At 35.1% G+C, this 17,650-nt stretch overlaps 2 protein-coding genes and 2 long non-coding RNA genes across 4 annotated transcripts in view; all 4 read left to right on the top strand.

Annotated features, from left to right (window-relative positions):
* Positions 959–2,472, top strand: LOC107647247 (proline-rich receptor-like protein kinase PERK2). Its single transcript, XM_016351347.2, has 2 exons — positions 959–1,294; positions 1,734–2,472. The coding sequence occupies exons 1-2, from the start codon at positions 1,129–1,131 to the stop codon at positions 2,456–2,458; spliced, it is 891 nt and encodes a 296-aa protein (XP_016206833.1). The 5' UTR covers positions 959–1,128; the 3' UTR covers positions 2,459–2,472.
* On the top strand, positions 5,792–8,062 carry LOC110264112. The gene is made up of 3 exons (XR_002349842.1): positions 5,792–5,887; positions 6,820–7,021; positions 7,693–8,062. It is a non-coding gene; the product is annotated as an uncharacterized LOC110264112 (long non-coding RNA).
* LOC110264113 lies at positions 6,045–6,474 on the top strand. Its single transcript, XR_002349843.1, has 3 exons — positions 6,045–6,092; positions 6,215–6,259; positions 6,344–6,474. It is a non-coding gene; the product is annotated as an uncharacterized LOC110264113 (long non-coding RNA).
* Positions 16,422–17,650, top strand: part of LOC107648357 (inactive protein RESTRICTED TEV MOVEMENT 2-like) — a 3,726-nt gene continuing 2,497 nt past the window's right edge. Inside the window, exon 1 of the mRNA XM_016352255.2 lies at positions 16,422–16,629. Coding sequence (XP_016207741.1) covers positions 16,521–16,629 — 109 coding nt within the window. The 5' untranslated portion in view covers positions 16,422–16,520. The remainder of the gene's footprint in view (positions 16,630–17,650) is intronic.

The following is a 17,650-nucleotide window of genomic DNA, read 5'->3' on the forward strand; positions in this document are numbered from 1 at the left end:
TTTTAATAAAACATAAATATTATATACAAAATGATATTTTACCCAAAAAAAAAATGTATTTCCTTTCTTTACAATTTTTCTTCTTTAAACGTGGCGTATCCTTGTTACACCACAAAAAGACAACAATTAAATATTGAACATAATTCTCAGTTCGTTATCACCAAGTCTCCTAATACTATATATTAATGTTACAATTAGGTGTATATCTTTACAGCTGATACAATTTTGACATTTATAAAAAAAAAAATAGGTAAGATTTATTAGAATAACATTCATTAAAGCTTAATTAATTTTTTTAATACACGAACAACATATGCTCTTCAAATATTTTTTAAATTAAATAAAAAATAAAAATAAAAATCCCAACAAAATTTCTTATGAAAAATCAATAAATCTAAAAATGAAACGGTAACAAATTTACAAATCAAATTTCTAAAATTTACTATAAAATATATAATCTGTACTGATCAAATCTAACAAAATCCCTAATCAAACAATAATAAACCTGCAAATCAAATTCGAATAAACCAAAAATTAAACTTTTACAAAAAAAAAAAACCCATAAAACCGAGAAACCTATAAATATGTAGCAAACATTGCTACAAAACAGAGGTTTTGTTTGCTTTCTAGTTTCTTGGACTAAGAGTCAGTGAAAGTTTAAATTTAAAAAAAAATACTAAAAATAAAAATATACATACGCTTCTGTATTTCTTTAATTACATAATGATAGAAATAAATAATTTAAAATAAAAAACTATATATTAATACGAGTGGGTGTATTATTGTTAATATTATATTAAGGTAAAAACTCAGGTGCAGTCAACTTTACGTGAAGTTGATAAGTGAAAGCCATTAAATAATTTAAATAATTTGACTAAATTTTTATCTAACAATTCTCAGTTATCAACTTCACGTAAAGTTAACTGCATTTGAGTTTCCACTTGTATTAATACTTGTTAAAATTGGGTATCAAATTTATGTGAGGCCGTCCTTAGTTGTTTACGACACACGCAACACGTATACCTTACAACCCTTGTAAACTTCTCCGGAAACTCTTATTTATGTCCATTCTGTCAATCTCAATATAATCGCATACTTAGAGAAAGTGCTTAATTAGGTTTATTAAGCATGGCTCTTTCTCGTACTCTAATAATAATCCTTGTTGCATTTTCTACCATCTTCTCAACCATAGCTGTCGAAGAATACATAGTTGGAGATGACTATGGTTGGAGAACATTATTTGATTACCAAGCTTGGGCTGCAGACAAGAATTTCTATGTTGGGGACCGGATTGGTAATTAAACTCATTCAATTCATAGTCTTAACTCTTAGAGATGTAAATTATATTTAGAGAAGTAAGTTTATTTAATTATCAATTTATTTAAAATGATATCCAAATTAAAATGAATAAAGAAATCAATATTAAAAACAAAATAACGTTCATGACACCCCAATCTCTTCCCTTCTATTTTATTTATAAGATATACGCTCTTTTTTTTATCAGATTAGAATAATATATACTTTAATCTATTTTACGAAAATATCATTGAATAATCATTATAATTATATATATAAATTAGTGATAATTATTTGGTTCNNNNATGTCCAGTTTAATTTTAATAAAAATAATTTTTTTGACATTTTTATTTGAGTAATGAAGAGAAAAATATCATTTTCTCATATTAAAAATGATATAGTTATGTTAATGTACAATTTAATATATATGTTTATAGTGTTCAAGTATGTTCCCGGGTGGGACAACGTGGTGAGAGTGAATCCAGATGAGTTTATAACTTGTTCAGTTTCTCCTAATGCAATAACATTGAGTAGTGGAGAAGATGAGATTATATTTGGAGGCACAGGGGCAAGATGGTACATTTCAAGTATTGGTAATCATTGTAAATTGGGACAAAAGCTTGCTATATATGTGTGGCCAGCATGGTCTCCTCCATTACCTTCTCCTGCACCATGGACTCAGCCTCCTTATGCACCATGGACTCCTATAACACCTTCCGCTCATCCTCCTTATACACCACCTGCACCATGGACTCCTATAACGCCTTCAATAGTTACGCCACCTGCACCATTGACTCCTATAATGCCTCCGTCTGAACCTCCTTATGCACCATCTGCACCATGGACTCCTATTACACCTTCGGTCGAGCCTCCTTATGCACCTTCAATAGCTACACCACCTGCACCATGGACTCCTATAACGCCTTCAGCTGAACCTCCTTATGCACCATGGACTCCTATAACCCCTTCAACTGAATCTCCTTATGCACCTCAAATAATACCTACCCCAATCGCACAAGCTCCACGGACTCCTGGAACACCTTCATCTTCTATACCTCTTGCACCTGCACCTTCCTCTAAGCTTCGTTATGCTTCACGGACTACTAGCTTCTCCCACTTTGCTCGATCAATGCCAAAGAAACCATTCAAAATATCTCGTTAAAATTTACTAGGTGTTTGAGGATGATCGTATAATGTTCGATTATTTAGGAAGCTATTTTTCTAGTAATAATGAGAAATATTATATAGATAAATAAAATGTATTTGTAAACATATTATAGAATTTAGGATTTAGAATTTATTTATTATGATGAACTATTTGTGAAATGTACGTGTTTAAGTGATATCGGCCGTATAGAAATGTCTTATCATTGAAACTTCATATGTAATTAACCCTACAAAGGCTGTGGCACTCAATAAAAAAATGAATATAGACAAATTTTGTTGAGGGAGAGGTGCATTGGGTTGACTGGCAGAGGTGGAGGTGTGTCGGAGTGAGCGGCAAAGGAAGGACCGTCTGGATAAACGACGTGTAAATGGAGGAAGAAAAATAGGATTGAAATGAAATGAAAACGTGATATAGTAGAATATTAAAAAAAAATGTCTAATCTTAATAATTTAAATTTAAAATTGATTATTTTAATAAATTAAATATTTAATTTTAATAATTAATTTAATTTTTTTTAAACTGTTATTTAACATTTATATTATTTACCTGTATTTTTTCATTTTGTTTTTGTCTGAGAGTCTCAACTTTTGTTGTTCGCCGCCTCTTTCCTTGTTGCCTTTTTTCCATTCACCTCTGTCTGGTCGTTATATTCTTTGATATGTACTTTGAAAACATGATATAAACTAATACCAATTCATTCAAATAAGCAAACCAAGAAAATATCTTGCCATCCAAACTGAACCAAACCCTTTTTTGCTTTGGTTTTCTAATATTTTGTTTTTGTTCTATTGAATAAACATAAGCAGAGTATATATAATTGAATAAACACACACATATATATATGTACACTACATTAAACACAAATGTTTATCAATTTTACTAAAAATTATAGCACACTAATTAATAGCTTTAAAATTTTCTAGTTGATTGGAGCAGCGTATAATTTTGCATTATGTGGAAGCAAAATTCACTTGAGAGAAGAACAACATACGGTATGCATACGGTTGAGACGTTAACATATACGTACTTTATGTCTATTTGTTTTGTCTTCTACAATAAATCAAGTTAAAAGAGAAGAATAGTGAGACGAAGCAGTGAAGGGAAGGAGAGTGGAGGTGCTGAGGAAGACCGCGTGTGTTGACACTACAAGAGACACGGAGCATAACGGCAAAAAATTGCCGGCCGCTCAGCTTACCGCCACAAAACATGTCAGCAAAAGTACCAATTCTTCATGTGCCGCACCATCGGTGGCGACTGCATTTGAAATGCCACTAATTTGGATCTTTATCATAATTCAATTTTTATTTTGACTTTTTTTTTATCTTATAACTAATATTTTCCCCAATCTTGCATAAACCCGCAAAGTGAGATTGGTAGCGCATGAAACCCTGGCACTACTGCTCCACCGTGCGTCGTTGATCCATCCTCCTCTTTCCAGCGTCAAGCTTTCGACTCTCCTGCACAGTGCCTGAAATCCATACTCCCTCATCCACGGTGCCTGAAATCCCTAATCTTCGATTCACCCTGCGCCTTTGTGTGGTTGTGGAGTCGCGCGGCTGCCCTCCGTCCTTCTCTTACCGGCGTCGAAGTTTCCCATCTCCTCGATCGTGCATGAAACCCTTACACCCTCCTTCCCCGTGCGCCAATCTGAACTATCGTGGCCTCTCTCCTGTTACTGGTTCGTTCTTCCACATTGATCTTTCTTTCTTGTTTTCATTCTTGGTTCAAAATTTTGATTCAGGTTACTTTGATTCAGAATTTATCTATATCTTCTATTAATTGGGGTTAATTGTTGCTATTTAGAATTAGGGATTTGAAGGTACTACTTTATTTATTTATTGTGTGATTTGTATTAAAATTGATAGTTAGAATAAATAAATGAAAAAAGTTATTTGATTGATTTAGTTTCAATAATGTTCAAGTCTGTTTTTGACATAATGTTATGGATGAAACTGTTTGAAATAAGGTTCCCAACCATCCTTTTTCTGAGAATCTGTTACACACTTACATTATCAATTGAGAGCCTTAAGGTTCAGCTCAGCTTAATTTCAGCTGAATCATGTGGATCGATAGCTTTTATGCGTTGCTTTATTAGAGTTCTTCCATAAAGTTAGAAATGACTTAACTTCAGTACTAATGACTAGCTATCTACCATATATCAGGATCAGAACTTCTAAGTTATTAACATTCTCATTAAGTCAAATTTTAATTCGAAATAGTAGTAAACTAGTTATTAACACTCTAAATGAGGTAAAATATATAAAAATAAAAAGGGTCATTATCATTATTAGAGGAATGTTCAATTGGTCATGGATTGTGCTTCCCATTTTTGGAATTGGAATTATTAAAAAAGAGGGACTTAGGTGCGTGTATAAATCATATAAAGAAACGCTAAGGTGTTCATGTTGATCTCCATTATGCTCTTTGTATGCTAATAGCATCTATGTTCTGCGTCTGAGCTTGGAATTTTCATCTATTGTTCTGCTGTCTTAACCTTGTATATGAAAAGGTTGTTTAAGCAGCAGTCAGGTATTTCATCTGATGTAATTTACTTATTCTGATGGATGTATGGGACGTGGTTATTTAATCTTTTTGTTTGGTTCGTTGTTAAACAATTGTAGACATCTGAGGAAGCAGCTGAAACACTGAACCAGCTTAGACAAGGTGCAATGAAGGTGAGTTTCTGCAACTGAATGCTACTTTGGTTTGGTTTTGATAGTGAAGAAAAAAGTTGAACTCTTGCAGAGTGGTTACTTTTGTTTTTAGGCCATTGCAGATGATAGATTTGCATGCCAGTTTTATTTACTGGTGATGGTAGTACTTGTTAGTTGTTACATATGGCTAATGTTTGCAATTCTAATTCATATAGGTGCTTTTTGTTTCCCCAGAGCACTTCCTAAATGAGGAGTTTCTGTCTGTTATTTCTGGTATGTTAGGCATCTCACTTGTTGTTGACGAAGCACACTGTATTTCTGAATGGTGAGAGGTTCGGATGTATTTTGTTCATATTAATGTTTCCACTTTGATCTGCTTCCCTGTTGATCTTGTGATTAACGTTTCTACAGGTCTCACAATTTCCAACCATCATTCATGAGGCTTAGAGCATCTTTGCTCCGTAAAAGGCTTAACATAGGTACTATTCTTGCAATGACAGCAACTGCTACAAACACAACTTTAGATGCCATCATGTCTGCTCTAGATATTCCTTGCACAAATCTTATTCAAAAGGCACAACTAAGGGACAATTTTCATTTATTGGTGTCTTTGCTGAAAAATAGGCAAGTTAGATAATTCTGTTAAGCCTTGCTATTGAATTATAAATCTGATGCTTGACTTGGATTAAAATAGTGTTATCATGGTGGTATGAGTTTAAAGGAACGCAACTATGTCCAAGAGTTGTTTACCTCCAACAAGATCAGAGTGGTAAGATAAAAAGTTTTGTTCTAATTTCTAGTTTTGTCAATTTTGTGGTGCTTAAATTCATTGTTCTATAATATTTTCATCATGTTTTCTCCTGTTGGTGCTTCAGACACAAATTTATTTGCCAACTGACTCCTTGTGACTTTTTATGAAGGTTGTTGCAACTGTGGCATTTGGTATGTGACTGGATAAAAGTGATGTTGGAGTTGTAAGGCTTATTAACATATTATGCTTTTCTACATCAATTTCTATGAATATTCACATTCCTATATAAATATCTTATATGTCAAACTAAATCATTCTGGAAACCCATGTCATATTTATGTTCAGGTAATTCATTATAGTCTGCCTAAAAGTCTGGAGGAGTATGTGCAGGTATATGATTTTTTTTAAACTAGTAAAAATATAGCAAAATGTTCTTTCATAGGTCTTTTTGAATATTTGGATTGGCTTTTTTAGGAGATAGGCCGTGCTGGAAGGGATGGGAGGTTGTCCTATTGTCACCTATTCTATGATGATGAAACATATTTCAAACTTCGCAGTCTAATGTACAGGTAATAAAATTATTTTTTCTTTCTTTCTTATTGTCAAAGTGTTCTTCATTTAATCCAAATCTTAATCCTCAGTGAAGGTATGCTTTTTTGATAAATGCATATCCCCAAGTTATTAGAATATATAGACTTGATTGTAGCAAGGTTGGTCACAGTTTGGCTCCTATAATAAACTTGACTGAAGGGATTCGTGCTGATTAAAATGTGCAGCAACAATTATATATAGGTTGACCAAGATAGATAGACAGATAGATAGATTAGGATTTAGGAGTAAGACTAATATATATATACTCAGCAAGATATACGATGAATTAATTAGTACTATTTTTATTTGTTAGTGATATTAATTTGTGACTAATGATTTGGTGGTTTATTAATTTTCAGCTATGATTGGTACTTCACATTTATTCAAGGGTTTGTTTACCTTTTCCTGATTTACCTTCAAGGCTTCACAAGCAAGCAAATGGTGAATCCATGAAAAACTTATGTGAAGCTTTCAATTGTTCTTATGGGTTCTCATGGCCTAACAAAGGGGTCTCTGGCTTTCCTTAACTACCCTGCACAAATCATGTTCAAATCCACAAAGGTAAATTTATCAAACTAATCCTTACATGTTCTCAATCTTATAGGAACCTATATACTGATGAAATATCCTGAATGCATTTTCATCTTATTAGTTACTTGTTGGATTTATCAGACATAAATTAGTTGAAAATCAATTCTACATGAATATCTTGATTGAAAAATATATGCATTTGTGTCTTCTTTTCTAATTTATTGTTGACGAAGTAAACTCAAAACTTACATGTAAATCATTGCAAGTGTCTAATAATTTACTATGAGGGTGTATATGAAGTTAAACTGTTATTGGGTACAAACTAGTAAGACAAAAATAAATCATCGTTGATCTAACGATTTAGTAAGTTATATTGGTTACTTACGACAACAATTAAAGCAGAGAGCAATTTATGAGACACTCCTCCTACATTCGTATATATGGATATACAATTGGACTATAAATATTAAATACATGCCAATTTAGATCGATATATATAGTAAATTTAATATAATTTTGTTACAATTTGCATAGTATTGGTTTCACTTTTACTTCCCAATCCACTTCAATTTTATTTAAAATATTGTGTCTATATCGATTTGGATTTATTGGATTTGGATTTGGGAATTGATTTTTCTTATTACATCTATATTGTGCATATATGTATGTCTCACTAGACATGTTAACTTTTTTTTTTAAAGGTAAAAACCATAAAAGAGGAATTGCATATATGAGCTTGGCTGTATAGTGCTTAATCTCCAGAGATCCAGAGGAAGCTGCTTGAACTGCAGGCAGAGCTGGAAGGCAAGAAGTTGAAGAGGAAGGCGATGGAGGATGAGGCAGCAGCAGAGAAGAAAAAGATGAAGGCGATGGAGAGTGCTCTAATTTATCTGTTTCAACGGCAAGGTGAGGAGCTGCCACTAGACATCGCTGCAGGGATGAGTTTCGTGGAATAATATAGTGAAAAATAGAATATTAGGATTGGAGATATTTTGGATTGAAGCAAACATTTTATTGAATTAGACTGAGCAACTCTTTGAAAGAGATTTATTTTCTTCGTATTTTTATGAATATATTATTTTGTTTTGCTTATATTTCAATTTTTTTTTTGCTAAAAGTTTAGATTTTAAGGTTGAAAATATTCACTCTTAAAATAATAAAAAATCTAAAAAGAATAAAAATTGATTCAATAATATTTTAAAAAAATTATGCTTTTTTTTGAAAAATCCAAATTTCTTTTTTTTTTCTTAAATTAGCGGCGGTTTAAAACCGCCGCTAAACATGTGGCAACTTGGACATATCGAGATAAATTGCGGCAGTTCGAAAACCGCCGGTAAATATGAAACAAATCGTGTCAGTCTGGTTTGGCGGTGGTTCTCTATTCGTGTGCCGCAAAATTTTGATTTAGCGGCGGTTATACCAGCGGTTGCTGGAAACCGCCGCCAAATCCAATCCCGACGTCCATATCCATAGCGGTCCAATTAGCCGCCGGCATTTGATTTTGCGTAAACCGCCGCTAATCAAGAAAAAAACCGCCGCCATTTTACACCTCCCTTGTAGTGTGAGAGGTAAGAGGCCTTGAAAAAAAAATAAATAGATAAAAAAAAGTAATTAAGTCACATAGACATTTAAGATATTTTATATTTTAAGTAAAATTTTGATGGAATAAAATTTTAAACGAGACCTATTTAGTTGGAATTGATTTTAAAAAAAATTATAGAATTTAATTTAAACTATTGTAATTTTTTATTTCAAACATTGAAATTCAATTCACACTACAAAAAAAAAAAAGCCTATGGTCACGGTAAAAAACCGTGACTATAGCTAGTAAAAAGGGTGACCATAGATCTATGGTCACGGTTTTGGACTTATAGTCACGGTTTTTTACCGTGGCCTATTCTCTCGTGGTCATAGGTCTATGGTCATGGTTTTTTTTATCTATGGTCACGGTTTTTATGGTTACGGTTTCAATTTTCAAAATCTGACACTTTAGGCCACGTTTTTTTACCGTGACCATAGCCTTATCTATGGTCACGGTTTAGCCTCTATGGTCACCCCTCCTTAAAACCGTGACCATAGATAAGGCTATGGTCATGGTTTTCACTGTGGCCATAGCCTCTATGGTCACCCTTCCTTAAAACCATGACCATAGCCCTATCTATGGTCACGGTTTTTACCGTGGCCATAGACTCTATGGTCACCCCACCTAAAACCGTGACCATAGCCCTATCTATGGTCACGGTTTTCACCGTGGCCATAGTCTCTATGGTCACCCCCTCCTTAAAACCGTGACCATAGCCTATCTATGGTCACGGTTTTTCACTGTGGCCATAGCCTCTATGGTCACCCTCCTTAAAACTGTGACCATAGCCCTATCTATGGTCACGGTTTTTCGCCGTGGTCATAGCCTCTATGGTCACCCCTCCTTAAAACCGTGACCATAGCCTTATCTATGGTCACGTTTTTTTTAAAACGGTGACTATAGCCTGTTGTTGTTTATGAGATTCAATTTTTTTAAATTATAATCACATCCCAAAATGATAATAATCATAAAATAAATCTAAAAATAAGAAATTCAAGAAATCTAAATCATAAAAATTTCATTATAAGATAGATATGTTTAATTTTTAGTCTAAACAACACAAATCAAAATAGAGTGTAATTTTTCCAATTACATGTAATACCTCAAAAAGTACATAACACATCAAAATATTACATTTACATAACTAAGGTCATTGTAAGACCCATCCCATGTGATATTTGTATGGAACATATTTTCTTCATCACATCATGTCTTCCTGCACGTAAAAGAAATAAACATGTTAGATATCTTGCAAAAATACTTTTGATGATGTAATACATATGCAGCAAAAGAAAGGAAACATTCATCCACAGCAACACTCAAGAGTTATTCACAACCATCATTCACTTCAAATAGAAGCTATTGCAAGAATGCAGCAGTAGTGATAGCTTAGACTTAGAAATTCATCAAAGTTATCACTATTGCACAAATAATTCAGAATTTGTTCATTCCAGCAACAGCCAACACAAGAATAAGGCAGCAATAATACTATGCAGCAGCATTATATAAACCAGTTTAGCACAAAAGTAAATCAATGAAACAGCAACATAGGATCAATAACAGTTTAAACCTAATCAACAGCACCAAGTAAACTAATTTAGCACAGGGTAGATCAATGAAGCAGTAGCAGGAAACTAAATTAGAATAGGACAAGTCATTACCAGCACAGGAAAACCAATTTCAGATAGAATAAACATCAAAGTTCAAACCTAAATCCACTACAAAATCAATTGACTACCTAACCACCTAATTGAACTAGGCTAACCTAATCAAACAACAACCTAATCAACTAACACTAACATGGAGTTTAATCAAAGGAAATTTTTAACAGAAAAACTAATTCCACTCAACTTTGTAAACTCAATCCCATTATTCTTGCAATTAGCTATCACTACGACAATTAAGTTCTCAAAAAAAATACCAAGTGACAAGCAATTGAGACATATTCTTAACATATTTTTTCATTAACATAGAATAGAGAGCAACATATATACAGCCAATATCCATGCATAATTATAAATGATTCACAATCCTAAAACCTTAACTTTAACTCAAATTCATGATATATTGGTGCACGAAATTGTGATTACACTTTTCACAACTCTGCACAACTAACCAGCAAGTGCACTGGGTCGTCCAAGTAATACCTTACGTGAGTAAGGGTCGACCCCACAGAGATTGTCGGCTTGAAGCAAGCTATAGTCATCTTGTAAATCTCAGTCAGGTGGATTCAAATGGTTATGGGGTTTTGATAATTAAAAGATAAATAAAACATAAAATAAAATAAAGATACTTATGTAATTCATTTGTGGGAATTTCAGATAAGCGTTTGGAGATGCTTTGTTGATTCTGAACCTCTATTTTCCTACTGTCTTCGTCCAATCATGCGTGGTCCCTTCCATGGCAAGCTGTATGATCCTCTCGGATGAAAAATACCAGGTACGGTCTCTGCACGGCTAATCAACTGTTGGATTTCTCGTCTCGGATGAAAAACACCAGGTACAGCTACCGCACGGCTAATCATCTGTCGGTTCTCACTAGCGTCGGAATAGGATCTCTCTATCCTTTTGCACACTGTCACTGCACCCAACATTCGCGAGTTTGAAGCTCGTCACAGTCATCCCTTCCAGATCCTACTCGAAATACCACAGACAAGGTTTAGACTTTCCGGATCTCAGGAATGCTGCCAATTGGTTCTAGCCTATACCACGAAGGTTCTAACCTCACGGATTCGGATGCTCTGTTGTCAGGAGAGACGATGCGAATCGTGGATTAGAGACCCAAGAGAATATACTCCGACTGTCGTCCAATGACTACGTTGAACATCATGTAGACCGCTTGTGGTTGTTAGGCACATGGATCTTGGCTAAGCGAGTAACGAAGATAGTGGGTGATTGTCACGGGTCACCCCTTCATTCTGACTTAACTGAATTAAGTACGATAGTATATCTTGGAGAATAATTAAGCATGAATTGAAAGAGAAACAATAGTACTTGCATTAATTCATGAAGAACAGCAGAGCTCCACACCTTAATCTATGAGGTGTAGAAACTCCACCGTTGAAAATACATAAGAGAGAAAGGTTTAGGCATGGCCGTGTGGCCAGCCTCAAAGTCCAAGGATGATAATATCATAATCCCCTAATACAATAGTAAAAAGTGCTATTTATACTAAACTAGTTACTAGGGATTACAGAAAATGAATAACTAAGTGTAGATAGTGCAGAAATCTACTTCCAGGGCCCACTTGGTGTGTGCTTGGACTGAGCATTGAAGCTTTCACGTGCATAGGCCGTTTAAACCCATATTCCTTTCGAGAGGATGAAATCTTTTTGGAATAATCTAGGTTACAAGGGTGTTGGTATTGTTGAGGCTAATGGTCATAGTGGGGGTATCTGGGTTCTATGTTCTAATTCAAATATTTCTGTGAGAGTATTGGATGTAGTTGATCAATGTATCAGTTTTGAAATCACTATGGGAAATTCTTCTAGTTACTGCAGTGCAGTGTATGCTAATCCACATATACATCGACGTAAAGAACTGTGGGGTGACTTCACAAGGATTGCTAATATGATCCACGGACCTTAGATTGTATTAGGGGACTTTAATGATGTGCTGTTGCAGAGTGAAGTTAGAGGGGGCAGTTTAGACTTGCCAGAGCAGAAAAATTTACGAAAACATTGGAGGATTGTGGGCTGTTTGATATGGGGCTATTGGGAGAAGATTCACTTGGTACAGGAAGGTGAAAGGTGGGGTGCAGGTGGCTAAGAAGCTTGATAGAGCAGTTATCAACCAAGACTGGCGACTGATGTTTCCGGAGGCTTATACTGAGGTGCTGGCGTGCCTTCACTCTGATCATTGCCCGTTGTTCACTAGGTGCAAGATGGCAGAGAGGGCTACCAAGGGCTATCGTCCATTCAGATTCCAGGCTGCATGGATGACTCATCCTTTTTTAGGAATGTTGTTCATACAGCTTGGAATAAAGGAGCTCCGGATGTGATCAAATATTTGTTAGAGGTTCAAAAAGATGCAACTAGCTTCAATAAAAAGGTTTTTAGCAATATTTTTGTTAAGAAAAGGGTGCTGGAGAGGCTTTTGAATGACGTTCAGATTACTTTGGAGAGTCAGGAGGATCAACAGCTTAGGATCAAAGAGCAAGTTTTGCATCAGGAACTGAATGTTGTCCTTCTTCAAGAAGAGCTGTTGTGGTATCAAAAATCTAGAGAACAATGGGTGAGATGTGAAGACAGAAATACAAAAATTTTTCATCTGTAGACGGTTATCAGGCGAAAGACGAACAAAATTCATGGGTTGTTTTTGGAGTATGGGTCTTGGGCCACGGAGACTTCGACTCTAGAAATGGCAAAAAAATTCTTTCTTTCAAAAACTCTTTTCTACAAGGGAGGATATCGACCTGGACGCCATGGGGCAATTTCCTTGCCCATCTCTTAGTACTGAGACTTGTCAAAAACTAGTGGAACCAGTAACGTCTGAAGAGGTTAAAAGAGCTGTGATGACCATGAGTTCGTTTAAAGCCCCATGGCCAGATGGATTTCAAGCAGTTTTCTACAAAGAGTTCTGGGACTCTCTTAGCAATGATGTGTGTGGACTGGTCAAGCGAGCCTTTGAGGGTGAGCCAATGAATGCGACTATTTTCGATACTCTCGTTGTTCTAATTCCTAAAGTGGAAGTTCCCTCTTCCTTACGTGAGTTTTGGCCTATTAGCTTATGTAATGTAATTTATAAAATTGTCACAAAGGTTGTAGTTAACAGGTTCAGACCTTTCCTGTCGGAGATCATTGGTCCTTTGCAAAGAGGGTTCATTCTAGGAAGAGGAAGCACGGAGAATATTATCATTGCTCAAGAGATTATGCACTTCATGAGGAACACTAAGTCTCGAAAAGGGACCATGGCATTCAAGATTGATTTAGAAAAAGCTTATGACAGGGTAGACTGGCATTTTTTGGAAGCTACTTTGGTTCGGTTTGGGTTTCCAAAGGCTACCATTAATCTTATATTGAATTGTGTGACTTCCTCTTCATTGGCAGTTTTATGGAATGGGAACAGGTTCCAAAATTTCAATCCAAAGAGAGGGTTGAGGCAAGGAGATTCCATGTCTCCTTATCTATTTGTACTCTGTATGGAAATGCTTGCCTGCTTTATCTCTCATAGAGTTTCCCAAGGTTTGTGGAACCCGGTAGCAGTTTCTAGGAACGGACCACGACTCTCTCATTTGATGTTTGCAGATGATCTTTTGCTTTTCTGTAAGACATCGAAAGCTCAAGTAATAGAGGTTATGCATTGTCTGGACTTGTTTTCTAGAGCGTCAGGTTTGAAGGTAAATCTTCATAAGTCAAAGGCCCAGTGTTCCAAGAGGGTGTCGGAGAGGAGAAAAGAGGTTCTCTCAAGGGTCTCTAACATCCAATTCTGCAATGATTTGGGTAAATACCTGGGAATTAACATCGGTCATGCCAGAGCTTCCAAAAAGACGGCTCAGGAGGTTATTGAAAAAATTTCGAGGAAGCTCTGCAGTTAGAAAGGATGCCTATTGAATAAGGTAGGGAGGCTTTGTCTTGTTAAATCGGTTATGGCCTCTATCCTGGTTTATGAAATGCAAATTTCTCTTCTCCCGAAGTATGCATGTAGTAAAATTGATTCCTTGATGAGATAGTTCTTGTGGAAAGGCCAAGCGACCGGCAAAGGTCTACCTCTAGTCAGGTGGGAGGTCGCCATAACTCCTAAAAGAGCAGAAGGATTGGGTATTAGGGATACTACCTGTGCTAACATGGCGCTTCTGGAAAAGTTGGTATGGGATTGTCTAAATAATAGTGAGAAGTTGTGGGTGCAGGTTTTGAAGCATAAATATCTCAGGAATCAATTTGGTATGAACAAAAATAGTAGAAATTCTTCATCGGCTACCTGGAAGAACATTGTTAGTGCCTATGAGCATCTCAAGGAAGGGCTTCATTGAAATATTGGGGATGTCCACAGATCAGTTTGGTATGATGAGTGGACTCCTTTTGGCAAGCTTTGCAACCTTGTTCCTTATGTACATATTTCTGAATCAGATTTCATAGTGGCTGACTTGTGGAAAAGGGTGTCTTGGGAGGTTGATAGTCTTACCACACCTATTCTGCATGAGATTAAGCAGTTTATTTGTGGTCTGGGATATCCTAGTTTGACTGAGTTGGAGCCACAGTGGGAGTGGTGGCCTGCAACAACAAAAAAGTATAGTACAAGGGAGGGTTATAGATGGTTATTAGAGAAAACATTAAATTGGAATGCCAATAGTAACTGAAACTGATTGTGGAATACAGACATTCCGGAGAAGTTCAAATTTACTATGTTGCTTGGCTTACATGATGCTCTACCAACTGAGACCTTTCGATTCAAGCGGTATTTAGCTTCTTCAGATATGTGTAAGAGATGTAACAAGGCGCAGGAGACTATGGAGCATTGCCTTAGAGACTGTGAACGATCAAAGGAAATTTGGCATATGTTGGATCCTAGTATCCTGGACTCGACAGCTGGTACTGCTCTTGAAGAGTGGTTTCGGAAGGCCTTGGCTAACAATGAGGCGTCTTTTGGTGCAGGACTTTGGTGGGTATGGAGATATAGGTGCAATGACATATTCAATACTGACAACCCTTGGACAGACCACACGGTTATTGCCTTGGCCAGAATTACCGCCAAGGACTTACAGGTTTACAGGAATCGAAACAATGTCTTTAGGTCTCTCCGAAATTGCCTGTGTTGGAAACCACCGGTAGGCAACAGTTTTAAAGTTAATTGTGATGCAAGCTTGTATCAGAATTCAAATTTAGCGAGATTTGGGTGTATTATTAGAGATTCTAAGGGAGATTGGATCTCGGGCTGCTCTGGAAGCATTCCCTCCTGGTCTATCATCAGATGTGAATTATTTGCTGCTTGGAGGGGGCTGGTTTTAGCTTGAAATTGCGGTTTGAGGGATATTATATGTGAAACGGATTGCCTTGACATTCTGCCCATCATGCATGAGCTTACAAGTGGGTATTCATCTAAAGTAACATATTTGGTTCACAAGATTCATGAGCTTTTATCTCGTCCTTGGCTTGTTCACGTTGAGTGGGTGTCCCGAGAAGCAAATAGAGCTGCGGATTGGATGGCTAGATATGGTGCCAAGAGTAACTCTAATCATGTTATTTGGTTTGAGCCTTGTGCTGATCTCCAGCAAATCATTCGCTCGGATATAGGATAGTGTTTGCTTTGTTTCTTTCCATGTTTAGACACCAAAAAAATTTATTTGATACAAAATTTGTCAAAAACTAATTCGATGTAAGTTGTACTCTAAATATAATTGTCTAACTAGCTATATATGATATTGCTGTTCCTTCTATAGAATCATATAGAGAAAGTCTAGGGGGACAGTAATTTTTGTGTTTTGTGGCCAGCACTTAACTATCAAAAAAAAAGTGAGTGATCTCTCACTATTGGATATAATCACACACCATTAAAAACACTATTGATAGTCAATTGATGGTTACAAAACACAAGTTGTAGGCCCTATCACTCCTCGAATGCATATATGCCTTGTTTCTCTTGGATAGAACAAAAACAAATGATTCATTCTATATTTGATATTTCCATTCCTAAATTCTCATTATAATATATTTGCACACGAAGCAATTCAAGGCAAGGTATATTCAAAACAATGAAAGACCTAAACAAAACAAAACAAATATTACTTGTAAAGGTTAACAAGGAATAATTATATTCCAGTCCACGACTATGACTAAACAAGAAACTGAAGCAACCTTAGCTTCAAAGTTCTTTTCCCATTGTTCAAGTAGACTAATCTAATATTAAATTTCCCCATATCATATCATATGAAATTAAAAGAAAGAAATTCATTCATTTAGAGTCTCAATCCAAACAAGAATAATAAAAATATCAATATATCTCCCGTCCGATGGAATCCAAGCTTACACATACAACTAATCGGGTTTATGAGGATTTTGATCCTGTCTGCAAATTGCGTATAGATGAGGCCCGTGACACCATTGAACTTCATCTTCCAGGCATGTAATTATGTTCCATATCTAATGCTCTTTTTCTTTAATTTCAATGTGTCCATGTCTTTTGAAAATTAAATGACTTGTTGAATCTATATAACCAAATTTAATTATTAGTTCTGGTATAAATTTTAGGAATTTGATTATACGATGACTGTAAGATGTTTTATTCTATCAACCAATCAATCAAAATAAGTTTAATTTTTTGCAAAATTAGGCAACAATTGTTTTTAAAGAATAAATTATTACATACACAAATAAGGCCAATAATAAAATGTTTATATCCCATGTCATTATGTCAACATAGTACTATCGTTTTTCATTAAATTTATTTAATTTTGTGTATTTGAAACACTTTGAAAATTGAATTTTGTAAAAAAAAAATCTTTTACTTGGTTTCGAACATAATAAAAGTATGATTTTCGATAATTTTTGTTTGAGTATTATTCTAATTCTTACATTAATATCCAAACTAAATTAAACCATAATAAAACTGATTTACAATCCCAATGTTAAATCTTTAACATTCAAAATTGAAATATAAAAATTATATCAATTATTAAAAACTTGGTTTTCCAAATATTCCCTTGGCCTGTCTCAACTCTTTTTCTTCTCCCTTTATTTCTACCATGTTTGCTTCCTTTAATTTTTTTTCTTCTTTTGACGAAAGATCTCAACTCCATCCAACAGAATGGTAAATGAGAACCTAGAATCTCTACAAACCAACCAAATTAAAAATAATGAATTGAAAAAGATAAAAACTAAATACAATTATAATAATTATTGTCAAAACTTCAATTTAATCAATCGTACAAGTATGCCTATTCATCAATTCTTGACTCAACTGCTTCTATTTGTTCATGATTTAATTTCTTTCACCAGTTAGCACTGGGTTTTTGTGTTTTGTGTTTTTTTAACCTTATTACCTAAAAATTGTGTTTATATATCTACACTTTGCTTGATGTTGATTATGAGAGCTCTAATGAATCTCTAACGAGGTATAACTATATTTAAATCCGCGCGTTGC

This window comes from Arachis ipaensis, chromosome B06 (genome assembly GCF_000816755.2).
Source record: "Arachis ipaensis cultivar K30076 chromosome B06, Araip1.1, whole genome shotgun sequence".
Lineage (NCBI taxonomy): Eukaryota > Viridiplantae > Streptophyta > Magnoliopsida > Fabales > Fabaceae > Arachis > Arachis ipaensis.

Excerpts from the sequence above, each read along its gene's own strand:
- LOC107647247 (XM_016351347.2), top strand. The coding sequence starts at position 1,129 with ATGGCTCTTTCTCGTACTCTAATAATAATCCTTGTTGCATTTTCTACC. Across the intron at positions 1,295-1,733 it reads CTATGTTGGGGACCGGATTG|TGTTCAAGTATGTTCCCGGG; the intron begins GTAATTAAACTC and ends ATATGTTTATAG.